We start from the raw sequence: 27,989 nt of genomic DNA on the forward strand, positions 1-27,989 counted from the left end.
TCAGGAGGCCAGCAGAGTGTTGGTAGTCACATCAGAACTTCGCACACTGGGGAAGGCACGGCGGAGCTTCTCCATAATGTCTTCCAAGCACAGGCTGACATCTTGGCTCTTTGACCCCACATCATCTGAGTTGGAGAAGAAAGATGTGGGAAGAGAATTAGAAATTCCCTTATGAGGCCAAGGGGCTGAGGTAGGATGCTGCCGGCTGAAGGGTGAACCTATAGCATTTGTATCTTCCCGGCACGATGCTTAGGTACATATGAGGTACTCGACATACATTTGTGGAATAAAGGAATGAATGAATCAGTCTATAAGCCCATCATCCCTGACCCTAAGCTCAAAGCCATGAGGAGGAACCAGTCCCAGCCCTAGCAGAACCTTAGGCAGGAGACCTGGGGCAAACAAAGCCATGGAGGAAGGGGTTGGGAGGAGCTGGGGGAACTCACCTGCAGCTTGAGTGTCTGGAGTAGTCTGTCCTTTCTCCTGGGGGTGACTGCCTTCTGACTGCTGTGGAGAGGAAGCCAGGGACGAGCCTGCGGAGCCATTGCCATCCGATTCAGTATGTGGCTAGCAAGAGGTAAGGCATGACTTAAGTGGCTTTGCCTTCCTGACCTTACTTTGACAGAATCCCGAGCTCAGAAAGGTCCTTAGAGACATCATGCCCATCCCTTTGCCCTGGGACTTTAAGAAGCTTTTGGTGGTGCCCCAAACAGTGGTTTCCCCTTTCACAAAACTTCTTAGAATATTTAATTACTGAATACCCTCTTCCTTCAACAACATGTATCAAAGGCTCCCAGTTCTTCTGAGGATGCCATTGCCCCTAAATATCTCTTGCTGTCATTTCAGCTATAATTAAGCTATCTAGAACTCAATTCCCTCTGGAAATGTAGAGTTGCACACCTGATCCTTGGTTCATGACATAATATCGAATGTTAAGACCTCCAGGAATTCATCTAGAGGCCACCCCTTGGAGGATCTGGGGAAGAGGCATAGTGTGGTATTACCTGGTATGAATAATGACAATAATTATTCATAAATTATTCATTTATGAAATGTTTATTATAGTCCTGGCATCATGCCAAATTGTTTAAATGCATTATTTCATTCGACGTTCACCACAATTCCATGAAGTTGGTATATTTTTATCCCTGTTTTACAGATGAGGGAACTGGGGCTTAGTGAGGCTAAGTAACTTTCCTAACGTCCCACAGCCACTAATCGGCAGCACTACACTCAAACTCAGGGCTGTCTAACTCCAGAACCACACTACATCCTATACACTACCTCTCAAAGAGGAAAGGGACAAAAAGTAACAAGTGATCCCTTCACAATAAAAATCTTCCTGTTGCCAAGCATGTCCAAACTTGCTTCTTTCCAGCAAACGTCAAAGTAGTAAAGTCAACGTTTTGGATGATTCTTTGAACTTTGTTCTTTCAATACCAGATTCAAATGGGTTGTGGGGAAGTGAGCCCTCAAAAGCCCTCCCTGAGCCCTAGGCCCTACGGTGGCTTGGATGGAGTGGAAGCTAGGTACAAGAGAATTGGCCAAGCGATGTGATATAGCAGCCCATTCCTCCCCTCAACTTTCCTGATTGCCAGCCCAGTTCTCTTCAGAAAGTCTTCCAACAGCCACCTCCCAGGAGCAAGAAGCACCTCTCCCTGGCCCGCCTGTGCTCGGAGGCTGCTCTGATTCTTCCCCTGGCCCCAGACTCACTTGCAGGAGCAGCTCCCTTAAGCGCTGCAGCTGGGACTCGAGTTGCTTGTTGTGGTCTTCAAGAATCTGCATGCGTGTCTCCAGGCGGCTCTTGTGCTGCCGAAGGATCCGAGCCTCAGCCAGCAGCTCCTCATTGCGGTGGTCCTGTGCCACCTCGGCAGAGCCCTCAGCCAGGGTGGGTGCCTCAGCAGCCTCCTCATGCTGCCACTTCAGGCGCCTCAGCTCCCCCTGGAGAATCCTGCCAAGGATGGAGAAGCCAAGGCCAATGACCTTCACAGGGTATTGACTGTCCAGGGCTCAGTGTCCCCTCATACCTAGGTGTGAGCAATCCCTCCGCTCTCCCATCCCCACCCCCACCCCAGCCCCCAAGCTGTGTTTTTTTTTTTTTTGGTCGCAGCATATGGGATCCTAGTTCCCTGACCAGGGATCGAACCTGTGCCCTCTGCAGTGCTGCAGTGGAAGTGTGGAGTCCCAACCACTGGACGGCCAGGGAAGTCCATCCCAGCCATGCTCTTGCTTGAATGGCCATATCCACTTCCTCCCCAACACATATGTCATTTACTTTGCCATCCTTAGGCCACAGAGCAGAGAGAGCTGACATTTCATATAACAAATGTCTCAGGATTTAATGTGCTGCTTCGGGGATTAATTCTGACCTTAAAATCGGGCAGAAACACAGTCTGCCAATAAATGAGGCATTAGGGCCACTGACTCACCCACTCCTTTTTTAGACTTTTAGATTCCAGGGGAAGATAAAACATAAACAAAGGATCACCCATCTTTCCTCTTCTCTCTACTACCCTCCTCTCTGACCCACTTTAAACACCCATGTTGAGTCATCAAGGAAACAGATTCCAAAGAGTTGGTCTCCTTTGGAGGACATTACTTTTTTTTTCTTTTTTGCAACAGAATCACTCTCTCCCTAGTGTTTCCCAGGGCCTCCCCACCACTGCTCTAGTGCAGTGCTTCTCAAACTAGCCATAGCAAAAAAAAAACAGGGGGATTTTTCAATCCATCATGGATCAGTAAATGGTCTGAATGTGCATAGCTAGTACACAGCTCACACCACACGTGACTTGCTGCCCAAATGCAACAACTCTCAACCTGGCCTATACCCAATTCAATGAAGACAAGTCACTAATTATGTGCGTGGATATTGTGGCAATGTCAAATTGCTATGAAAATTTCTAAAAGTTTACTCTCTATTTATGTATTTATCTTGTCTTGAACCAGTAACAAATACTTTGCAGATAGGCCCTGTTCTAAGGACTTGCTAATCCAAATACAGTCTGTAGGCCTGAGGCATGGGCATCCTTTAGGAGCTGGTTAGAAGTGCAGGAACTACGGCCCCACCCCAGACCTTCAAATCAGAATCTGCATTTCACCAAGCTTCCCAAGTGACTTGTATGCACACTAATGTTTGAGAATTACTTTTCTGGGGGTTGTTATTGATTCTACTACACACTCCCAAAGTGTCTTGGATGCTCCTCAGACTCCTGCTGCCCTCCATGCTTTACAGAGATCAGTGCCATCCCCATTATCTTCTTCACCTTCCCTCTTCCAGTGCTCAAATGCTCTATGCAGCATCCTCCTCCTCTTATTACTTTCACTAAGTGATATGGACCTGTTTCCATTTCCAACAACTGAAAGTTCCTTGAGGGCAGAGGCATCTCTTCTGTCTCTTCTGTATTCTCTGTGTTTGCATTCTCTCTGCCTGTATCTATTGGGTACTTGGAGATATTTGGGTTGAGTTAAAAGGATTCAAATAATTATTAGGATAGCTAGCTTTTATTGAACACTTCCAATCAGACAGACACTGGCTAACACATTATATGCCTGATCATTTGATCTTCACAAGTGACCTTAAGAGGTAGGTACTCTTATCATCATCCCCATTTTACAGATGAGGAAATGGAAGATCACAGAATATAAGTAACTTGCTCAAGGCCACATAGCTAGGATGTGGAAATTCAAGACTTGAATTACGCTGTCTGACTCTAGAACCCACACAGATCTGTGCCATTGCCACACCTACCGGTTCTCATCCTCTAAGTGGGCCAGGATCTTTTCGAGCTCCCCTTTGCTTTCAGTGGCCATGCTGCACGGAGCCTGCTGTCCAAAGGCTGGCTCCCGGTCTGTAATGGGGCTGGAGTGCCGCAGCAAGTACTGGTCCTCGTCTCTGTGTGGGGGTGGGGAGAGGAAAGAGGGGCCCAGGCATTGAAGTGAGAAACAGCTCAGTGTGTGAGTTCTCAGCTCCCACCTCAAGCCCCAGGAGAGCCACATGCTGGAGGATTCCCTCTCTAAGATACATAGAGAGGGAAAAGGCCATGTATTCAGGTTTAAGAGGGATAAAAGTGTTCAAAGGTGGCAGAGGTCATTATTGGGGGTAGTAGGAGAGAGTGTTTTCAGGATGCCGAGGCTCCTGGGTTCTACTTATAGTGACCTGGGAAACAATGAGCAAATTACTTCCCTTTCTGTGATGTTCCCCCACCCCACACCGCTTCGCTTTCCCATCCCCAGGGGAATTGTGGCCTGCCTGAGTCCCAGTCCCAGGGCTGGATTTATCCGTGTAGCCAACAGTTCCTAGGTCCTCTGAGGATGCCGGGGACCTCCCTAGAGATGAAGGGCCCCTTCTCTGGGCTATAGCACCAAGGAATCTCTCTGGCCACACTTCAGTCAAGTCCCTGGTATCACCCCAGGGTTGATGTGGCACTAGATGGGGCATTGGCATTTTGAGCATAAGATAATGGCTCATTTCTGCAACTTTAGTTGAGGGCATATTCTTCTTCCCTCAGAGTTAGGAATAAAAGGATGGGATCTTGCAACAGAAAGGGACCTTGGCAGATGGCAGGGAGGTAGTTCATCCTTCATTACCCTGCTCGGTTGATAGAGGGCAGACTGCTTCTCTCATTAAATGCTGTGCCCAGAAAGCAGACTTCCTTCCTTAGGGTGTCAGGGACGCTATCCACACACAACCCACCTCCCACTGAGGATATACCCTCCCCAAGTGGTGGTAGAAAGATCCCAAAGGAGAGCTATTCCTGGCAAATATGCATCTGTGAAAACTCACATGCTGTCGTCTGGGGACAAGCTGTCATTAAAGAAGGGGCAATTTTGACTTTCCATCTCAGCAAGCCTAGGAAGAAAGAGCAGGAGCAGAAGGGAAAACAGTATGTGAAGACTGCTTTCATCTCAAGGACTGTAATCCCACAGTAGGATCATCAGGTCTGGGGGGCTGTCCCACTTCCCCCTCCCCCGCCCCAAACGTTAGGCCTCACTGGCTGCTGCAAAGCCCACTGTGCATGTCCCCCTGGCCCTGACTTCATTCTCTTTGCCCCACCTGAAAACCACTTTCCCCCTTGGACTCCTTACAATTCCCCTCCCCCAAATCTGGTGGTACCTGCTGGCAAAATGCTCAATGCGGGAGTGTGTGTCAGCGTGTGGCAACACCGGGGACGAAGCTGGCCTAGGAGAAAGCAGCAAAGACTCAGAAGACCAAAGACTGGGTAGCTGGGCAGCCTGTCTCCTCACCACCATCCTTCCACACCCCGCAACACCACCACCAAATTAGGGAGCTCCCAAGAGCTGATGGAAACAAGATACAGAGACTGGATTCTAGTCTGTTTCTCAGGTCAGATTCCTGGTCAGGCCCCAGCTGAACTGCCCTGTCACTAGTTGGCTTTGCCCTGGAAGACGGCCCTAGGCCATGTGGGACTCAGCCCCTTCACAGCACACCCCTAGGCTCAGTGAGGATGCCTGCAGCCCCTGCTCAGCTACCGGTACTCACGTCTCACTGTAGTCGGCCTCCAGCACTGATTGCACAGGCAGATAACCTCGCTGAGGGTGTTTGCTGAAATAATGCTTTGAGCGGAATTTGTTCTTTAAGGTAGTGGCAAAGTCCCTCATGTTCTCACTGGATGTGGTCTGGGAGGAGACAAGATAGAGGGACTCACCCTAATGGGCTATTCTAGGGAGGTGTGGCCACTCCCCTGGAGCACGGACCATGACTGGTAGTCCACTCTTGTTCATATTTACCACACCTCGCTCCTAGAAAAAGATCTAGAAGGATACATGCCAAACTGTGAACACTGCTTGCCTCAGGGAAGTTAGACTTGAGGGGTGGGGAATGCACTGAGGAGAAAAGGGGACTCTGTTTTATACTTTAAACGCCTCTATATAATTTGAATCTTTTACAATGATCGTATATTTGTTAACTTTTAAATATCTTTTACATAAATTCTAGGGATGTAGAAGATGAGCAGGAGCTAGACAATTATCAGTCTACCATCTCTAGACAGTTTCCCATGTATGACATTAATAATGTTTATTTCAAAATGATAATAAAAGAAAAATAAAGGTCAAGGTCACTGCTTCCATTGGGTCACACATGTTTCTGTGTCAACAGAATTTGGAGAAGAGATGACAGCTCAGGGAGATGGATTATGGAGATGGGGAGGTAAGTTGGGAGAGAGCAGTGGGGGGAGCTGGGGACATGCTTGGGACTTTGGGAGTATGTGTGGGGAGAGAGGAATAAAGGAGTTTAGGGAGGAGAGTCAGCTCAGGAAGCTAAGCCTGGAGGTCTGAGTCCTGAACATAGCAGAGGAGAAATTCTGTGGCTGGAGTTCAGGGATGCTGGGCTCAGGAAGCTAGGAAGGGCACAGTTTCCAATGAAAGCCCAGTTGATTTTGGGGACCCACGTAAAGAGCATACCCCCTTTTCACGCAACAGACTGAGTAATGAAGGTGAGTACAAACATTGGTATTGACTAGAAGGGATGGAAGCAATGACAAGGTAGCAGGTGAAGACCAGGGGACAGAAACAATCCAGGAAGCTAAGCAGGAAAAACTAAATTGAGCGATCGAAGGCTAGTCACCTGTAACTGCCTTGCTGTCTCTATTTTTTCCTGAGACTTCTCTCTGCAGGAGAATAGTGAGTGCCTTTTAGATGGCCAAGAATGTCCTGGGCTGCTGCAGCCAGCTACTGCCCCGGTGAGGGTGAGGGAGAAGCTCTGCTAGAAGGACAGCCCTGGATCCCCCAAATTGGTCAATCACCAGGCCTGTTTGGAGGATGCTCCCCAACGGAGAGCAGAATACAGTGAGCTAATGCTGGACAAAATGGATCAAGCACCCAGAAGCTGAGAGTTGCCTGCCCCTCCCGCCCGGCCCAGAGGCTCCATACCGGGGTGTAATACTCCATGATGGGATAATGAAGCTTGTTGCCCTTGCTGGCCCTGCCTGTCAGGAAGCAGGTCTGGCAGATGTCCACGTTAAATTGTTTCAGACTCCGATACCTTGGGGAAAGGACAGGTGGTAGGAAAGAGGATGCAATATACTATAATGACCTCCCCCTCCCCCAAACATCCAAATATACACATACATTAAAAGGGGGTGAGGCATGGAACAGTAACCTCCTATACGTGGAGCACTTAACCTCCTATGCATAGCAGTGATAGAGTCCTCACTAGATGACTAGTCTTACTCCAGAGACCACAGATCTCCATGAAATCACATGCTCAGAATCCCAGGAAGTTCGGGAAGTAGCCCTGTCTTACCATCTTTTTTAAAAGGAAGGGTGGGATAAACAACAAGGTCCTACTGTATAGCAGAGAGAACTATATTCAATATCCTATGATAAACCATAATGGAAAAGAATATAAAAAATGTATATATATATATATATATATATATATATATATATATGTATAACTGAATCAATTTTCTGTACAGCAGAAACTAACACAACATTGTAAATCAACTATACTTCAATGAAAAAAATAAAAGGGAGGGTGGGACGGGGTAAAGAGCTCATTATATCAAATAACCTTCTCAACCAAGGTGGTCTGAAAGGGTCCAGTTTCACAGGTATGACCACCTTCCTTGGAGAAGGCACACTTTCAATATGGAGACAACTGATTCTATCAGCCGTGGGCAAGTGGGCTAAAAATTATTCCCCAAAGTTATTTATAATAATAACTCTATTATAACTGAATATAGACTAGCTCTTCAGATCCAATTCCAAAGCCTGATTGGACTGGCCAGACCTAATAGCATAGTATGGTGAAATGTCTAGACTTAGAGCAGTCAGAGGATCCGACATCTTGTCCTGGAGCTACACTAGCCAGCAGTGTGAACTCCACCTCTGTGCCTCATTTGCTTGTGACAAAGTGAGAGAGTGGCATGGACATATACACACTACCAAATGTAAAATAGATAGCTAGTGGGAAGCAGCCGCATAGCACAGGGAGATCAGCTCGGTGCTTTGTGACCACCTAGAGGGGTGGGATAGAGAGGATGGGAGGGAGGGAGATGCAAGAGGGAAGGGCTACGGGAACAGATGTATATGTATAACTGATTCACTTTGTCATAAAGCAGAAACTAACACACCATTGTAAAGCAATTATACCCCAATAAAGTTGTAAAAAAAAAAAAGCAGGGTGGTTGTAAAGAGAGTATGTGCTAGTGCTTTAAAGTGGTAAAAACAAGCATTTTATGATGAAAGCCAAATTCAGGATAGCGGCTACCTTTGTGGGGACAGGAGGGAAATGTACTCAAGGAAACTTCAAATATATTGTTTTATATATTATATAAAATATGTATATAATATATAAATTTGTAGATATATAAATATATTATATAATATATATAAATATATTGTAAAATATTGTTTGTTTCTTCAGCTTGGTGGTGGGTGCCCACTGTGGGGCACTGGGGCCTGCTCATACAAGCTCACGACAGCTGGTTGTTAAAATTTCAGGAATTTTCCAAGCCAGTTGTTAAATATAGCCATTATTTAAAAATTAAATTGTATAAACTCACAATTAAGCAAATGGTATTAAAAACAAAGGTAATAAATACTCAAACTCATCACTTCCTATTTCACTATTATCTATGCTCTCGAGGTTGTCTACATTTGTTATACCTGGTGGTGGAAATACTATAAATGGTGTGCAACTGTGCATCTCTTCCTGACCTCCTATGGGTAGCCTGACACTGGCCACAGTGGGAGTATTTACATCATGGAAATGAGCCAATGCTATATCACGTTTCTCTTTTGCTTTCTAGAGAGTAGCACATTTGCCAGCACACCTTTTGGTGCGTAGGTGTTTTCATATGTCAGGATGTTGGGGGCTTCTGGGTTCTACTTAATGCTCCCTGGGAAACAATGAACAAATTACTTCCCTCTCTGTGCTGTTCTCCCACCCCACCCCCTTTTGCTTCTCTATACATTTTTCTAGGTCTGAATACTTCATAACACAACTAACAGAAAAAAATTTCATCATTTTTGAGTTTTTTAGAAGTTAAACATTCTGCAGTAGAAAGGATTATAACAGTATATAACAACATACAATAGATTAGTTGTAATTATATAATTATGGAATGCCCTGTTTTGCAATATATGATTTATATGTAACATGGCCTATTTATTATTAGTATCACTCCAGCAGGTATTGCTTTCCCTACCTGAAGCCTTTGATGGGGCACTGCCTACAGATAGAGCACTTGGTCTGATGCTTCACTTGTTCAGCAATGGTGACCCGATGCAGAACAGCCAGCCACACCATGGACTGGGGCTCCAAGTTGACCCATTCCAGGAACTGTGCAGCTTCAATGACTGGCTTCCCAGTGCTCTAGAGAAACAAGAAGCCCAGTAGTGATGTTGGAGGCCCAGTGTCTTGTGCCTAGAATGGCAGCCCTCAGGGGAGGAGGAGAAACAGCAAGACCTGGTTGGACTCTGGGTTAGACTGTTCTCCAGAGGTGTCCACCTTCTACCCTGTCCTAGTTGACCTGGTGCCCTCTTCTCAGGACTCTGACCCTAAAAGCCCAGAGAACCCTCTGCCCTGTTGCTCCAGCCCAACAAACTCCCTCACATCTGAGTACTTCAGATCAAAAGCCCAGCTCTCAGTCCTCCCTCCCTTCTTCCCACCCCCTGTCCCATCATTCCTCCTTCCCTCCCTCCCCAGTTTCATACTCACAAAACGGAAGCAACTACGGACGCTGGGCTCCACGTTGCTGCCCCCAAAGGCCGCCACTTCCCCCAGCTGACGGGGCACCTGAATGGCCTCATGAAGCAGGACACCAAGGTGGCGTTGGTCACACTGGCTGCCTGCGTTGGCCACTTGGCTGAAGAGGTCTGCTGGCCCCACCGTAAGTCATGGCCAAGCCCGATACAGGAATGGCCAGAGAATGGTGTGAGAAGAAAGAACAGAAAAAGAAGACAGGGAAAGAGCACATTGACTTAGCTAATGACTTTTGAAACTGGAATACCTAAAGGTCCATCCCTGACCTTCTAGAAGTCCAGGAGTTCTAAAAGCAGCATTCCTCTGGGTTCAGAGAGAAAAAAGTGAGTCAGACACAAAGACGGAGAGCATCAGAAAGACAATGGGAGAGAGGGGTGAAGACAGAGAGCAAGCTGTGTGTGAGAGCGGTGCCAGACACAGATATGACACTGCTTGGAAAACACAGTCTCAAGAAGCAAGATGAAGGGGTGTGGGGTTCAAGGGTGCCTGAATATGAGTTGCAGTCAGTCTGCCCTCTCCCCTCCTGTTCATGTAGGAATCTCTCAGTTATCCACACAGATGAAAAGAAACACTGGCATGGATAATCCAAAAAAAGGGGATAATTCAACACACTTGATCATCTAAGAATTCACTCTAAATCACTGTGGAACAGACTATGGTACTTATATATTTGAGCATGGTCTATATCTGCCCTTGTGGGAACTCCCCCGTACCACCCCAACTTTAGAAAACCTCCTCCAGAGGTTCTTGTCTGTCCGTTTCATACGTCACCTAAGGCCCAGAAAAGGAACAGAACCAAAAGACAGAGGGCCTGGGGTTTATTTCTGGATCCATTACTGACTAGCTTGTAAAACTTTGGGTAAGTCATGAACCTCTCTATGCTGCAGTTTCCTTACTTATAAACAGAGACTAAATCATCACTGTCCATCCCGTCTCAAAGGAACATTGGGAGGAATAAATTATATCATAGCTATGAACATACTTTGAAAAGTCTTTTTCTCTGTAACTCTTTCCTAGACGCTGTCCTCACTCTGCTGTGCTCTGATATAGCACATATCCTTTGTCATTCAGATTATTCTAATTAGCACTCTAAAAAATGCTTTCTGTGTACTTCTGTATCCTCTTCTGGACTGTAAACCACTTGAGGCAGGGACCATGTCTAACTGGACCTTGTACTCACCACATGTAGCACAGTGGTCAACGCACATTAAACACTTGACACTAATGATGCTGTTGCAGAAAAATGCAAAATGCTGTACAAATGATGGAGGATGGAGGGGAAAGCAAAGGTACTGTACACCAGAGAGGTTCAAACCTACAGAATTACATGTTGTCCACCTCCCAGATAATGGGGATTATTGCACACCACCCACGTGATCACATGGGAAGTCTCCAGCAGAATGTGTGACCTAGTTTTTTTTTTATTAATGTATAGCTTTTTATTTTATTTCAGATGGCTGTGCTGATGATGCAGGTTCTCAGGAAACCCCCAAAACCATAAATGCCTTTCAAAGCTTTTGACAGTCAGGGTAAATTGAACAATTCTCAGTGATGTATTATATAGTAAAAACCATTCCATTTATAAAAACCAGCACACACCTGCCTCGTAAACAATAAAACTGTCCTCTTCCACATTTGTGTGATGTGGTTTGAGCTTCAGATTGGGAGAGGGCTAAGCCTGATAGGCCAAAGGGAAATGGAACTAGAAAGTCCAAGTCCTGGGTATCCCAGGTTCCCAACTCAGATCCCCATCAAGTAATTACACCACATCAGAAGAAACCAATGCCCTTGGAGTAACAGTGGGAATAATAACAGGCCTTAGACCCATCTTGGCCTTTGGCTGTTGTGGATTCTTTGCAATAGCTTGGACCAGGAAGCATTACAAAGTAGCCTGAGTAGCCCTCTGCTGAGTCATAAGACTGATCTTCTGCTTATCTTAGACTTTTCTTCCTCCCACCACACCTCTCCCTCCACACAACTCTACTCCAAACTTTGGAGTTGTACTCACACTGCAGTTTTTCCTTCACTTCTGTGCCACACAGGCATGCAATGCCAGTCTTAAAGGACAATGCCCGCATCTTTCCACTGCGACCACTAGGTTTAAAAGAAGAGACTGAGAATATGAATATCTGTAAAGGGTTAACATCTTGGCAGTCATGTCCCTCACAGGGTTGATCCCAGCAGGGCTCTGTGCCAGCCATGCCCCAAGCTGAGCTGAGTCCAAGTGCACCAGGGGAGCAATTCCTTCCCACCATGCCCACTCCAGATGTCCCACTGAATTTCACCATGGAGGCTGTCAGGGCTGCAAGTCCTTACCTATCAAAAACATTGAGGAGCCAGTTGAGGCTCATGTCCACACAGAGTGGCACATTGACCAGGATGCCTCTTTCCTCCTCCAGCCGTTCATATAAGGCAGTCAGGCAGTGAATGACCTCCACCACATCCATTACATGTTCACTGGCCTGCAGATCATGCTCATTGAAGATCTCCAGGGCTGTGGTTAAAGTTACCAGGTCCACTGGGAAGGAAAGGAGAGAAGGAGAAACTATAGCCAAAAGTAGAACACCAGGGACTAGACAGGAAGATACGGCCACCAACATCACCAAATCTGACTCAATCTCCAGACTAACCATCTGTAAGTATGAAACAAGCTTGCCCTTTACCAAGACCCTCAACCCAAGTAAGGAGAAGGCAACAGAAAGCCCCCTAAATTAACCCCAAATGTTTCTATACCCAAATGTTTCTTGACATCAGTTTCAAGAAGATGGTGGGATTTGGGTAAACTCCCAGGGGTTGAATACCATTTTTTTTTAACTTTCTTTGTCTTTACATGCATTTCAACTGCAAATAAGTTGGTCTGTGAACCTCGTTCTAAAAACCTAGTCACTGGTTATGAAGGCTCAGGTATGCCTGGGTAAATGTGACATAACTCAGGAGGATTTTTTTTTTTTTTGGCAGTACGCAGGCCTCTCACTGTTGCGGCCTCTCCCGCCGTGGAGCACAGGCTCCGGACACACAGGCCCAGCGGCCACGGCTCACAGGCCCAGCCACTCCACGGCATGCAGGATCCTCCCAGACTGGGGCACAAACCTGTGTCCCCTGCATCGGCAGGCGGACTCTCAACCACTGCGCCACCAGAGAAGCCCAGGAGGATTTTTTTAACTACCTCCAATGCTGGAATCAGCCTAGCCAGATAACCTGGTCCAGGAAGACTGAATGGACAGTGTCTCAGAGAAAAGACAGAAGGCACATTATATATGCAGCCATGTTGTCCCCTAACCACTGGCATTCGCTTCAACAGTTCTGCTGCTACATCCAATAACCCCAAGATGGTGAAAGAACACAAGCCTCCAGTGGCTCCAAACCATTTGCTGGGATACTTCTTGCCATAAAACACTTGCTTGATTATCCGTTTTGGGCAGGGAAGAAGGGACAAGGAAGAGGATAGCTGTGGGTTAATTTGGAAATAATTCTGGGGGTTGGGGAAAATAGAAGGGCCTTGGAAAAATCAGGTGCCCACAGCCAGCATATCTCAGCCTTTGGAGAGTCCCCACAAAGCCAATCTACAGCACTGGACAGGTGGGATGAAAGTGGGAAACAGTCAACAGATGAGGAAGGGTAGGTGTGGGGTGAAGGCTATAAGGGAAGTGTAATGGGAGACTTACGACGCAGTGCCTTCTGGACTCTGCGTAGCTTCATGGCAGTGCGGTAAGCTGAGAACTTAATGTTGTTCAGATCAGCTGCAGAGAATGGAAGGAGACCCACTCAGATCAGGGAAATGCAAATTAAAACCACAACAAGATACCATGTTACACCTGCCAGATTGGCAAAAAATAAAAGTCTGACAATAGCAAGCGTCAGCAAAGATGTGGAGGAATGAGAATTGCTGGTGGAAGTGTAAACTGATACAATCACACTGGAAAACAACTTGGTATTACCTAGTAAAATTGAACATTCATATATTCTACGACCCAGCCAGCCATATATCCTAGAGCAGTGATTTTCTCATGTTTTGCTTGCTTGTTTGACCAAGCAGCACAGTTCTTGTTAGCTCCAAACTAGAAACGACCAAAATGTCCATCAGTAGTAGAATGGCTGAGGAAACTGTGGTATATACAATGGAACACTCCACGGCAGTGAAAAATGAATGAACTATAGTCACATGCATCCACATGGGTAAAATTTACCACATAATAGTGAGTCTCTCTTGGCAGTCAAAGATAAGGTGCATGAGAGTCATATTCGTAGCCTGGATAGTATCTTTCAAAGAAGATCTAGTACACATCTATAAGCATGATTACCTAATGTGATGATAAAATCTTTCAGGGAGAGTATAGAGCTTCCAGTTGAGGGAGGTGCAGAGGGGAAAGGAAAGAAGGCTACTGGAAAAAGCACAAGGACTCACTTCCACCCTCACCTGCTTGTTGAATAGGATTCCCTTCTATTTTTTTAATTTATTTTTTATTGAGGTAACATTGGTTTATAACATTTTGTAACTTTCATGTGAACAACATTTTATTTCTACTGCTGTATACCCTACAAAGTGCTCACCACCAAAATTTAATTTCCATCTGTCACCATACAGTTGAACCCCTTTACCCATTTCAACTTCCCCCTACCCTTTCTTCTCTGGTAACCACTACTCTGTTCTCGGTATTTATGTGTTTGTTTTTCTTTTGTGCATTTATTTTGATTGTCTCTTTTTATATTCCACATATAAATGGAATCATGTGGTATTTGTCTTTCTACTCATGTCACTCAGCATAATATCCTCAAGGTCCATCCGTATTGTCACATGTGGCAAGATTTCATCTTTCTTATGGCTGAGTGTGTGTGTGTGTGTGTGTGTGTGTGTGTGTGTGTGTGTGTGTGTGTGTGATCCAGCTATCCCACTTCTGGGTATTTATTCAAAGAATATAAAAACACTAATTCAAAAGGATATATGCACTCCTATGTTCATCACAGCACTATTTACAATAGCCAAGACATGAAAACAACCTAAGTGCCTGTAGACAGATGAATGAATAAATAGGATATGGTATGTATATATATATATATATATATATATATATATATATATATATATATACACACACACACACACACACACACACAATGGAATTATGTATTCCACACAATGGAATACTACTCCCTTATATTCTTATAGGACAAAGGCAACTGTATAGATCTCCACACTATACAGGAAACTTGAATTCTTACCTAGGGTTTGGTATAACTCAGTCATCTTGGGATGGTCCCAGCATGTGGTCTGAGCCTGGTGGCTACAAACAGAAGCATCAATAGTGCCAGGGTCTATACCACCCCCCAACCCCTCAAACACACATGCACACACCCCTCAGCGATAGGTTGGATGCAAGGAGGAGCAGGATCTGAGGGTGAACCCTGAGGATCCCAAAGCACAAGGGTTCACCTTTACCAGGTAGAATCTTAAGCTCTTGAGATGAGTAGGAGGAAAAACTGGAGTGGATGGAGGAATCCCAACAGGTAAGGGGTGAGAGGGATAGATAGAAAAAAAGACAGGAAAAGGAGGGGGTGGGCAGGTGACTGACCCATTTCCGATTCAGATGATCACTCACTTGATATAGTAGGGAACTTTATTGGGTGAAATTGCTCTTTCCCAAGGAACCTGAACAGAGGCTGGTGAGAGAGAAGAGAAAGAGAAAGAAGCTGACCACTAATGCTCTTCGGGCCCCTGGTTACTCCCCTGCTCTATCCTCTCAAAGAAATAGTTAAGCCCAAAAGGGGATGCCTGACTCTCATTGCCAGCTCTTAACAGCCCCTGAGCATGGGGTAAACACTTTTAAGGAACACACTTCTCTCCCTGACGTTTGGGTGAGGGAAGGAGAAGAGGTTGTCACTGATACCCTCATGTGCCAGAGACATGACAAGGGCATGAACAGGTGGCCTTGGCCACCCTATCTTCTCCCTGAGCTGTCTGCCATTTTATCCATTCAGCAGAAGGCAGCTAGTGTGCTGCTGTGTATATGAAGTGGACCCTACTTTCCTCATGGGGCTCAAAGCCCTTCCCCCAGAAGGTCAAGCTTCTCAGTCCTGTGGGACAATGGGGAATGGGACTGCTCACTCCTCTCTGGTGAGGAACTCTCGAAAAGGATGTCTCTCTCTGCTCTGTGTCTTTAACATACGGATGCTCCAGGAGAGGCTCAGTCACCTGGCCAACTTCCTCATTGCAGTTTCCCTGGGTACAAGGGCCCTCTGCAGGTGTATCTGCATGCCAGTGATTATAATTCAATAGTTCTAATTACCATTAACATTGGTTAAGTTCCTACTATGTGCCAGATACTCTGCTGAATGCTCTGTGTGCATATCTAATTTTCATATCTGTACATTCCCACTATCTCCACTGCTGCCACCCTGATCTGGGTCACCATCATCCCTCATCTAGATTGTTGCAATATGCAATATGCATCCTGAAAGGTCTCCTTCCTCCCACTCTTGCCCCCCAACACTCTGTTAAAACATAAGCCGGATCATGTCATCCCTCTGCTCAATCCCTCCAGGCCCTCCATGCTCTGGCCTCCTGCTCCCATTCTGACCTCTTGCTCTCTCCCCTCGTCACTCAGTTCTACACTGGCCTCCTTGCTGTTCCTCAGGTATGCCCCTGCCTTAAGGTCCTGGAAGTTGTTGTTCCCTCTGCTCTTCCCTAAGATATCCACATGGCTCATTCCTTCACCTCCTTGAGGTTTCCACTCAGTTGTCTCCCTCATTAAGTCCAGCACTCCCTAATTCACGTCTTCCCTGCTTTCCTTTTTTCTCCATAGCACTTGTCACCAATTGACTTTATATATATATTACTTATTTGTTTATGGTCTGGCTTCCTCCTGTAGAATGTAAGCTCTCCACGTCCAAGGATTGTTGTCTATTTTGTTCACTGATGTAGTCCCAGTACCTAGAACAGTACCTGGCCCACAGTAGGCCACCAAGAAATATTGTTGGAACAATAAAGTCATTTAATTCCCATAACTCTACCAGCTATGTAATATTTTCCCTCTTTTTACATATGGGAAAATTGAGGTTCAAAAAGGTTAAGGTATTTTTTTCAAGCTTGCACAAATATAAAGTCGAGCAGCTGTGACTCAGATCCAGGTCTCTCTGGCTCAAGAGCCTGTCCTTTTAACCACTACACTACACTGTTTTATCCTACTGCTTCTTAGATGCCAAGGTACACTGCGCTCCCACCAGGCCCCCAAGGGACAAGAGTAGACCCTCTTGGAAGGTGGCTGAGTTTCTACCAAGTGAAGCTCAGTTTGTCTCACATACAGGAGAGGAAGTGCTGTGACCCAGGCCCAAAGTCCCGGTGGGCATCCTGGAGCTGCTTAAGTCTCTCACCAACTGACACCTATGGAAAGAAGGTGCAAGAAGTCAGTGGACTCATTCCAGGTATCCAGGGTAGGATTTCCACGTGCCTCTGACAATCTTTGTGAATTCCCTCAGAGGCTGCCTCTTCTCCAGCTCCAGATCCTCCCACCATTCACCCAAATCCTAGCCTTCCCATGGCACTCCCAGGGGTCAGAGAAGAGCATCCCTAATTCCAGGCCACAGTCACCCTTCATCTGCCCCTGTCTACCCTGAGGGGCAGACAGACCCCTCTCAGACCATTTTAATCACTTCCTGCAGTTTAGAGGTTGAGAAGCCTGTTTCCTGGCCCCAAATTCTCTACAACTCTTTTCCCACATAGATTCCAATTCAATGCCCCTTCACTTCCTTCGGGCCTGGGTAAGTGGCCCCCCAAGCCTAGTTATACCAAGCCTTTTCCTCATGCCTCATTCCAGGCTTCTCTTTTACCTGTAGCTGTTTCCACCGGATGTTGATCTGCTCCAGGGCCCGGGAGTTCTCCATTGACAAGTGCACATCAGAAATGGCAAGTTGATGGGCCAGATCATTCACCAACTTCACTCCATCTTTCATGGGGAAGAATTCTTCTTTGAATAGCTATAGAACCAAAACCCAAGTGCCACAGTAGGTAGAAAATAGGAAAGAGGAACCATTAGTCATTTTAATAGCGCAACCTCAGTGCTTGCCTATTAGGGCAACCAGACTAAGGTGTGTGCGTGGTGGGGGGGCATTGTCCTTATCCTCTTCCTTTTCTACTTTCAGAAGACACCGGGGGAAAGAGAAGTGAGTAGAAGGGCAGAGGAGACTTCAGCTAAACCAGCCCCCAGATCTAGCACAGAAACTGGGACAGACTCTATTGAAGTCCAGGGCAACAATGGAGCCTCAGCAGCAGGAACACTGTCAGGGTCTGTGAGGAACATCTGGTCCCGGGGCGGACTGTAGCCACGGGAGGGGGCCTGCATACCTTAAGAGCCTGGATGTGCTCAGGAAGTGAATCAATGAAGAGATCCCCAATGGGCTCCCAAGTGGCTCGGACTCCCTCGGCCTGAGTTAGAGTTGCGCTTAATTCCTCCATTGCCCCTTGGATCTCCAACAGCTGCTCCAGAGTGCGCTCAATGTGGCGGTGCTGGTCCACGCAGCGGGCTGTCAGCTTCTCCCATAGTTCACTGGCCACTGTTGCCTGCTTCCACACAAAGCGGCTAAGATTCTGGATCCGCTGTCTGGGAGAGGTATCTGCATGGGCAGGCACGAAGTCAGGTCAGGCCAGCCAGGCAAGGATAGCCATGGAAAGACAGAGACAGATAGCCCTTTGTAAAATGCATGTGTGTGTGCACGTATGTGTGTATAGATATTCATACACACACAAATACATTTTTTTCATAGTTGAGCTCCTTTTGAAGATTCAGCTTTTTAAAAAATTAAAATTTTTATTTTGAGTTCGCTGTAGATTCACATGCAATTATAAGAAATAATACAGAGGGACTTCCTTGGTGGCACAGTGGTTAAGAATCCGCCTGCCAAAGCAGGGGACATGGTTTCGATCCCTGGTGCAGGAAGATCCCACATGCCGTGGAGCAACTAAGCCCATGCACCAACCACAACTACTGAGCCTGCACTCTAGAGCCCACGGGACACAACTACTGAAGCCCAAGTGCCTAGAGCCTGTGCACCGCAATGTGAGTAGCCCCCACTCGCTGCAGCTAGAGAAAGCCTGCACGCAGCAACAAAGACCCAAGGCAACCAAAAATAAATTTAAATAAATAAATAAATAAAGCTTTCCTGTGGTCTCACATCACTTCCAGCTCCTGCCTAAATTCTTAAAAAAAAAAAAGAAAGAAAGAAATAATACAGAGATCTCATGTACCCTTTAGCAAGTTTCCCCAAATAGTAACTACTTGCAAAACTATAGTATAATATCACAACCAGGATACTGACATTGACATAATCCACCAATTTTTTTCAGAGTTCCCCAATTTTACTTGTACTCATTTCTCTCTCTCTGTGTGTGTGTGTGTGTGTTTTGTTCTATGCAATTTTATCACATGTGTAGGTTCATGGACTCACCACCACAGTCAAGAGACCATACTGGTGTTTTCCACTTATTATATCATGAGGATTTCCTCATATTCTTAAAAAATGGGCAAGGTAAAGAGTGAGTAAAATATTTAAGACGTGTAGTGAGGCAAGTCATTGAGTCCTATTCACATGACCTTGGAATGCGATTTTGCATTAGTGTCTGCTGCCCACTTCCTTCCAAAAAAAGGAGGTATTTTATGAAGACCCAACAAAGGAGAGGTTAGTATAATTTGCCCAGCCTTTCCACCTAGGCTCCTAAATTGTAAGTTTCCTCTTCCTCCTTCAGACCTCCCCTCAGAAGTAGATTCAGAGCCCCCAAACTCCAGACTAATTGGAATTGTCCTGCTCTCTTGAGCTCGTTCTATCTGAGGCCCATTGGACAGTAAATTGAGTACTAGTCAGTACTCAGTAGGAGGGGCTCAAGGTAAACTGAGAGGGTCAACAGCATTGACAAAGGGCTGCAGTAACAAAGGGTCCTTTCAGGCTATACATAACCAATCTCAGAGGGTTGAAGCCTCTTTCTGGAGAAGAGGGCGTGCTGGGCCACCACTCAGACCTGAGCACCACGGATTCCACCCTGCCGCCTTATTTAAACCTAGACCTAAAGTGACCCGCTCTATTGATGAAAGGGGGCCAGAACTCACCAGGGTCAGAATTAAAGAGTCATGATCAGTTCTCTTTTCAAATGCAATCACCAAAACTTTTAGATTTTTTTTAAAGGTTTTTATTTTCTGGTTGATTATAGCAGTGCCACATGCCTCTCTATGTTGTAATAAAGCAGTATGCTTTTAAAGGACATACTACTACTTTTACTTACTGAGTTACTTTAATGCATTTGAGTCTTTTTTTTCTTTTTCATGCCTTATTAAATGGCCACACATGATGCTCCAGAGAGCTACATACAGCTTTAGGCCACACGCTCATCTCCCCTGCTCCGGGCTCTGTTCTCTTTGCTTTTTCTTATAGTGTGAATCTGGCTTCTTCCTAACTTCAGACTCCCAGGAGAAAATTATCCTCCTAGGTAACAGTTGAGAAAATGAGTTTGGGGAGGGCAGGAAGGTGTTTAATGGTTCACAGCTCAAGAAGAAGATGAAAGAGGGGAAGATCACCCACCTTTGCTCTCAGAGTGAGGCTCCTCTAACTCATCAAATGGGTGCTGGGACAGGAAGGCCTGAGCTGACTCCAACACAGAGTAGATATAGGGGCCCCGAGACTTGACATCTTCCATAAAGGCCTGTGAAGTTAGCAATGTGGTCAGTGGGGAAGGAAAGTCTTTCAATTGCTTTGAAATCCATCCTGCAATCGACAATCTTTCTTCTCCTCAGTGCAGCTTGATCCTTTGGTGTTATCCTGTATCTTTGGGCTACTCAGACTGAAGATGAGCAGTCTTCTCCTTAGGCAGAAGAATAACTCTGACACTGGAAGGTCTATTTACCCTGAAATGGGTCTGTCTATGACACAAGGTAGAGTGAAATGTGGGGACTCGGTGCTGGGAATCTTGGCTCTCTGGAAGACTCAGAAAGTCCTCTGTGAGGGGCTTAGACAAATCAAAGCCAGGATGGGCAAGATTTATATTAAAATTTTAATAAGTTTTTTTGTTGAAATATACACTAATAAGAGTATACAAATCAAAAGTGTACAGCTCAATGAATTCCCATAAAGTGATTCAATCTCTGTAACCAGTACTGAGATAAAGAAACAGAACTCCACCAGCATCCTGGAAGGCTCCCTCATGACCCCTTCTGGTAACTCTCTCATTCCCCCCTCCCCCAAGGTAACCACTATCCTGACTTGTATCACCACCGATTAATTTTGCCCATTTTTGAACTTTATATAAATGGAATCAAACAGTGTGTGCTCTTGTTTGTATTTGGCTCTTTTTTCACTCAGTATATTGTCTTTAAGATGTATCCACGCTGTGGCACACATTTATAGTTTATTTTCTTGTTGTATGGTATTTTGTTCTGTAGTCATCTTTTAAATTGAGATATAAATGATCTATAACATTGCATAAGTTTAAGGTGCACAATATACTGATTTCAAACATTTATGTAATATGATTGCCATTAGCTAACACCTCTGTCACATCACATAATTATCATTCCTTCTGGTGCATTCTGGATTCATTTTAAGAAGCATGTTGTTTTCTGATTATAGAGGTAATATATGTCACAGAAATCTTAGAAATCTCAGAAAAGTATGAAGAAGAAAATTTTAAAAATTCTGATTTCATCACTTGGATTTAACCATTGTGAAGATTTTTATACAGTTTCTTCTTCTGTTTGTATACATGTGTATACATACATACATACATACATATCTATTTTTATACAGTTAAGATCCACCTGTATATAGTTTTGGATCCTGTGTTTTTTCACTTAATATTATATTATGTTCATTTTCCCATGTCCCCATTACAAATCAGGGAAGAATTTTAAGGGAGGTCAATATTTGATGTGAAGAATAGAGGGGAAAGATTTGACTTATTCTCTGGAGTACTATCCACAGACCAGTAGGACTGTACACAGCTTCCTGTGACTTTAAGCATCTAAGCAGAAACTGGGCATCCATCATTCAGGGTGTTGCAGAAGAGATCCCTTCCCGATGGAAAGGCTACACACCACGGCCTCTGTAACTCTAACCTACCGCGTGCGTCTCCTTCTCCTGTTGCACCAGGGCCACATCCCCTTGTAGGGGCAGCTGAGCTGACAGTTCCTCATCCTTTTGGCTGAGCCAGTCAATAATCTCTTGGAGAGGGAGCTGAAGCTTTCCACTGTGATCTGAGAAGGCCTCTAGGCGGGCGCTGCACACAATGGTAAGACCAGTGATTTTCAATCCTCTTGTTAAGTTGCAAAACATTTTTCCCCAACAAATACATATGTGGAACCTTAATATATAAACAGATGAAAGAGGTGTTGCTCTGATCAAAGTGGGAAGAGGCCCGGAGCCCTCCCTCTGACCCACCCACAAAGGCTCCCAAGGCACCTCCAGAGGGAGTACGGTACCAAAACACTTGGCAGACGTCAGTTAATTCAGTTGAGTGTTCAGCATCTCGCTGAGAAGGGTAGCGAACTGAGCAAGGCCATTAGAGGTGACAGCTGTCTGGCTGCCCTGTTGTCCTAGAGGACCTCAAGTCATGCCAAGCTGCTCATCCTCAGACGCTTCTTGGAGGCTGCCTTCTGAGCAGAAGCGGATGAAGTAGGTGGAAAGGGCGTGCCAGGTGGCTGAGTTTGGGCATGCACGTGTGTGAGGCTGCATACAAATACAAGCAGCCCAGGGGTCCCAAAGGATGAGGACAACATAGGCTAGAAGTTTGACATATGGAAGGAGGAAAATGGGTACCACATAATCACTTTTGCATGCCTTCCCCACAAATGAGCCATGAGCTGAGGTCCAAGTGTTTGGAAGCCAGAGGCCAGCCCAGGCTGTGTGCATACATCGAGCCCATTCCCCTCAGCCGACAGTGCTAACTAGTCATTGCATCCCTACCACCTGGGCCAAGCCTTTTACCTACATTTTTGCTTCCACTAATTCTCAGAGCAACCTCGTGAGGTAGGCACTGCTATTACCCAGAGAGGTTAAGTAATTTGTCCAAGGTTACACAGTTAAGTCACTGGTACAGTGATGATTTGAACTCAGGTTTGTCTGATTCCAGAGCCTGCATTCTTTCAACTTCTCCACACTCTTCATCCCCGCCAGAACCCACCAGAAGCCAGGAGCTTGGTCTTTGATAATAGGGAATAGAGAGGAAAAGTGTGTGTAGGGGGGTGGCAGGGGTTATAGAGAAGGGTAGAGGAAAGAGGAACAACTGATACAGAAATTGCCTTCAGGCTCTTACTGATTCGCCCTTAGTTTGGGGAGGCATGGGTGGGTGATAAGCAACAGACAGGAACAGAGGGATAAAAAGATGGGAAAGAGAGTAGATGGGATCTACCAAGATGGAGAACAGTTGAGAGGAAGAGGGGGAGGCAGTAAGCATATCCTCCATTTATACATCTGAACTTATACATTTAAGTTCAGAAAGCATTTTCATATCTTATTTGAGTCCTCACAACAACACTGGGAGATAGTTAGGACAACTCTTATTTTTCTACTCATTTTTTTCCTTAAAAAACTCCAAACAAGTGGAAGCTAAAATCCAGAGATTACTCAAAGCAATTATGCAAGGTGACACAGCTATTCAAGACTGAGGTTCAAATCCAAGTCTCCTGACTTCTGACCCAGTGTTCTTCCCCCAGTGCCAGAGAAGGAAAAGGAGGAGAAACAGAGGGTGAGGCTGACGAGAAGGCTGAGAAAAGGATGATGGGCTACAGCAGCAAGAGGAGCCCCACACCGTCCCAGACAACTCCCTAAAGCCCCTGTTTCGAGGGGCCAGGCCTTACCGGAGGCTGTGCGACTTCTTTTTGATTTCATTCCAACACAGATTCATGGCTGGTGGTTCCAGGGGTCCAGCGGCACCAACAGGCCCGTTGAATAGCTTTGGGCTTAGGTAGGGCACCCCAGCACCATCGTGAGGAGGCACAGGGGTGGGGGCAGCAACTCTAACCTGGACAGAAACACAGACACCTCTGTGATCCCTGGAGTGTGCCACACCCTGGTCTGCACCAAGCGAAGCGTGGGACAAGTGTGAACAGAGGGAGAGAAGGGCTGGTTCTGGGGTGTGTTCAGGGGTGGGGGGTGAGAGGAAGGATGACTCCACGGCTCTGTTCATGGCAAGGTCCTCTCTTGGGACAGGTCGGTCACCTTTAACTGCTGACTCCTATCATTATCACTCTTATTATTGCCAATTTTGCCAGGACTACTGCCCAGATGGGACCCTGGAAGTATCTGTGTTAGATAAGAGCTGCTCAGAATTTCCCAAAGACAGGCAACCATGGCATTCAAGGTGAGCTGCAGCTCTTTCTTCAGTGTCCCACAGTTTAGCCAACCTTCTAGAAAAGAAAGCTGAAGGGCTGTCCCACAAAGTTCCAGAGAGAGAGAAAGAGAGAGAGAGAGAGCAGCCAGAGAGAGCCATCAGTAGTAGATGTCCTACTTCCAAGTGAATCTAGGCCTTGGTGCCCCCTCTTCCTCTTCCCCGCTCACATTTCCCGCCACAGTCAGGAAAGCTGGAAAGAGTCCTAAAGAGCACTGTTCATCTTCCATGGGTTGAGAAAGGGCTAAAGTAGCATCTTGGGTCCTGATCCAAAGGACTCTGACCAGAGTCGACAGCTAAGAGGACCAGCCGTGGAGCCTGCCAAAGTCTCGCCTTGGGCCGTCAAGTTCAGAGCCCGTCAGTTGCTCACCTTGTAGGGTATTGTGGGGTTTGGGGGAGTGTGGGTTGTGCCAAGTAGCCCTTCAGGAGTTAGCTACCTTCAACGCAGTGCCAGACCTGCGCAGCCAGGGGCAGAAGGGGGTGGAGAGCAGGGGAGTGTGGAGAGCAGGGGAGTGTGGAGAGGAAATCTCAGCCTCGGGAAACCCACCTGCCTGCCTGCCTGTCTACCTCCTCACCTTCTGTGGAAAGCACACGGTCCTGGTGGCTGAACCTCCTCTTGTCTCCCCTTGCCCCCAAACCATACCTCCTCCCCACACAAGACTCTCAGGAAGTTGGGAAACCAATCATCCCATTCAAACCACAGCTCGAAGTGCTTAACACATAGTAGGTGCTGAATAAGTATCTGCTGATAAAATTAATGATGCCCAATCTATAGAATAAAAAATATTCAAGATTTAAAAAAGAACCCACAGCTCGCAGCCACACACGGAAGGAGAAGCGGGAGAGCAGCCAGGCTCTGGGGCAAAGCTCTGAGTTCAGTTGCCTTGCGTCCCCGGGAGCGGACCCTACCTGTGCCGCCTGGGGACCCAGTTGCAGGATTGGACAGCTCCATGATGATCCTTCCACACAAATCTGGACCCAGTGCCCGGTGAGCTAAAGGCAGAGTCCCGACAGGCTCTGAGCAGGCTCCCTCAGGGAGGGTGGGCAAAGCTGAGGCAGGCCAGGAGGCGGGATCTGTCACCCTGTTTGTTTACTGACCCCCCAGGAATCCAGAGGGGGCGGCTATGTCAGGACTCCAGACGGTGAATCAGGGCTTTGTCCCTGGGGAATTCCGGCTCACTCCCAACTGGGCCCGCCACACCGGGGCCAGGAGGGCCCTCCCAGACTGGCAAGGATGGTGAGAGTGGGACTGAGCATTCCATGGTGCTGAGGAGGGGCACGAAGAGGGGAGCTTCTGTTGATTTATGTTCCCTTTCCCTGGAAGACACAAAGGACTCACTCTGCCTCCACCCCCACCCCCTGAGGTGAAGGAAAGGATCAGACTGCTTTGGTGACAAACCTCTGGTAAGCAATTTCCCCAAGGTCTGGAAGGACAATGAGCTTAGTAAGAAGCCTTGTCCTTGACTAAGGAAGCGTCCTCAGAGGCAGTGAGAGATGTGTGTGGCACACCTGGGGACAGAGCTGTGGTTGGGAAGGTGGGCAGCAGAAGGCTGACCCAAGCCCACAGTGAAAATGAGAGAAGAGGGAGAGCCTTGTCCCCACAGACCCCTCCCTGCACTCTAAGGCCAGGGGGAGATGGATGGTCAATGGGCAACCCCCCCTGGACTTTTGCAGGGTGGGGAGAGGGCAAGAGGGAACCCAGAAACTCCATGCAGGGATCCAGTGCCAGGGAGGCTCCTGTGCCCTGCCTGTGCTGTCCTAGGTCTCTGGCCTGAGGGGCAGGGCCCCTTCTGGAGGTGGCCACTCTTCTCCTTTGCCAGCAGACTTGGCTGGAGAAAGGTTAACATTCCCAAGCTGGGCTCCCACCCCTCAGCACTGAGGCAAAACACTTAATTTTGACCAAAAAGGGTTCTGTTCCAATCCTCATTTATCTCCCACAGAGTCTTCTGGGCTTTCCACAGTTCCACATTGTTTCCATGCTGAGGCCCACCTACAGGAATAGTTAGAGCAGCTGCCTGACCCTTTCTGGGGCTACGGGGTAGAGCCTTGCGGGGTGGATGGGGGATGGCAGGGGACAGCCGGCCAAGAGCAGGGAGTGGCTCTAGCTCTGGGTCGCAGCTTGGCTTATGCTGGGATAATTGGTCCCAAGCCAGTCTCACAGAGTTCCCCAGACTGGGAATGCCCCAGAGTTAGAAATGGCCTCTTGTGATCCAGCCACAACCTAGTTGTCTGGTTCTGATGGAAGCACCCACGATGAGCTGGGCTCCACCCATGTTAGCCTTTCATTCCCTCCAGCCTTCTTCTCAGTTTCCTATGCCCCCATTTGGCTCCTTTACCATGCTCCATCACCCTGTTCTCCCCTCCGAGTTCCCCCTAATAATCACAAGTCCCCTGTGGCAGAGCCAGGCACAGAATAGGCAAATAATGAATAATCATAGTTTTCTTTCCCTATCAATAGCCTTCTACTTCTGGCTTTTGTGGCCAAGATGTTTGCTTCTCACTCCCCACTCCCCATAGGGCTCTCTCCTTATCTCTTGAAACTTTAAGACAAAGTCAGAGCCATAGAAAAGGAAGAGAAGAAACTAGACAGTGACTGAGGAGAGGGCTTGGTCTCACCATTCTCTGTCACAAAATGAAGCCCTCAGGTCCCGTTGCCAGATGGAGATGTTTGGAGGGGGTGGGCAATGAGCAGGGCAAGGCTTATGGAAGGACCCATGCTTCTCAATCCCTCAACCCTCTGAAAGTCCCAGTCTGGGGAAAGGGTAGGTGCACAGGGGGACTCTCAGTTGACACTGACTTTGAGAATATGTTACAAGCAGCAAATTCTCTCTGGCTAGACATGTGAAAACAGCTTGGGAGAACCTGGGTCTTATGCCTCTCTGGACCTGACTTTCCCTCATTATTCTCCACCAAATGGGCTCCCCAGCACCTACATTCTCCATCCATGCCACCTCTCCATCCGTGTCTCTCTCTTCCTCCTCCCTGTATATTCAGCTGCTGTTTGCAGCTGAATAGTGACTCAGCACCGCAGCCCATCTGTGAGACACTAAGAAACATAGTACTTTCACACACTCCTGTGGCCTCTGGACCCCAAAGCATTGTAGGGCAAGCCAAAGTATGCTGATATTTCTCTCTCTTGTCTAGTCAGCTTTCCCTTGGACCTCCCTCATTGTCAGGAAAGGGGGCTGCCCTCTTGGGATTACTGCCTCTCACACACACTCTGACCACCTAGAACATATGCAGGTGGGCACACGCAGCACCACCACTCCACTTCTATGGGAGGACAGAGACAGGAGAGGCCAGTATGAAACTCAGGGGAGCCTTAGTGGGGTTAACCCACTGCGAGTAAGACTAGGGACTTGAGAAGAAGAGCCAATGGAAGGAGAGGGAATATTCTGCAGGTGTGGAATATGAGGTAAGCCACAGAGAAGTCAAGACAAAGGAAGGTCCTGTCTTGTCCTTGGCTATACCCTGAAGGATCATGCTTTTCTGGGACCTCCCTTGGGAGGTTAATATAAAACCAGCCCCCTCAGCCATTGTGGGCCCTTTGGCTTGTCCAGCTCAACACACTTCCTTTGCCCCATGTTCCCACCCCCATAAAAGGCCTCATGAGTGAAAAGGATGGGCCAAAGGAGACCCCGTGCTGTCCAAGAGGTTTCATGTATATGGACAGAACCCCTGAGCCTTAGGAAGCATGGATACCCACAAGATCACACACAGATCCTGTGTCCACCTTTTGCTCTCGGTCTCTTACCTGAGGCTGGGGGCAGGTGCTTCGGAGGCTGCTGCTGTGATGGAAGTGTTCAGCTGCCCGCCACTCATGACATCGTGGGAGGGTGTAAGGGCATCCCTGCATGACCATAGGTTGCATCAGAACTGAGGCTCATGGGGAGGTAA

The 27,989-nt window shown here is 47.0% G+C and overlaps 1 protein-coding gene across 1 annotated transcript; it reads right to left on the reverse strand.

Moving 5' to 3' along the window:
• On the reverse strand, window positions 1-27,963 carry DRP2 (dystrophin related protein 2). The gene is made up of 22 exons (XM_060086931.1): window positions 27,847-27,963; window positions 23,563-23,726; window positions 21,827-21,983; window positions 20,294-20,414; window positions 18,069-18,337; window positions 17,555-17,701; window positions 17,030-17,108; window positions 15,328-15,388; window positions 14,951-15,012; window positions 13,396-13,470; window positions 12,047-12,248; window positions 11,739-11,824; window positions 9,686-9,843; window positions 9,174-9,340; window positions 6,892-7,003; window positions 5,501-5,637; window positions 5,114-5,179; window positions 4,784-4,849; window positions 3,749-3,892; window positions 1,714-1,951; window positions 447-567; window positions 1-125 (listed from the first exon to the last, which is right to left on the reverse strand). The coding sequence occupies exons 1-22, from the start codon at window positions 27,961-27,963 to the stop codon at window positions 1-3; spliced, it is 2,874 nt and encodes a 957-aa protein (XP_059942914.1).
• Window positions 27,964-27,989: the final 26 nt, after the last annotated feature.

Source organism: Mesoplodon densirostris, chromosome X (assembly GCF_025265405.1).
Source record: "Mesoplodon densirostris isolate mMesDen1 chromosome X, mMesDen1 primary haplotype, whole genome shotgun sequence".
Taxonomy (NCBI): domain Eukaryota; kingdom Metazoa; phylum Chordata; class Mammalia; order Artiodactyla; family Ziphiidae; genus Mesoplodon; species Mesoplodon densirostris.

Bases quoted from the DNA above. Each gene is read 5' to 3' on its own strand.
- DRP2 (XM_060086931.1), bottom strand. From the start codon at position 27,963: ATGCAACCTATGGTCATGCAGGGATGCCCTTACACCCTCCCACGATGT. The intron at 9,341-9,685 runs GTGAGTATGAAA...TTGTTTCTCTAG, and splicing joins TCCGTAGTTGCTTCCGTTTT to AGCACTGGGAAGCCAGTCAT. The intron at 5,180-5,500 runs GTGAGTACCGGT...GCTTTCTCCTAG, and splicing joins GAGGCCGACTACAGTGAGAC to GCCAGCTTCGTCCCCGGTGT.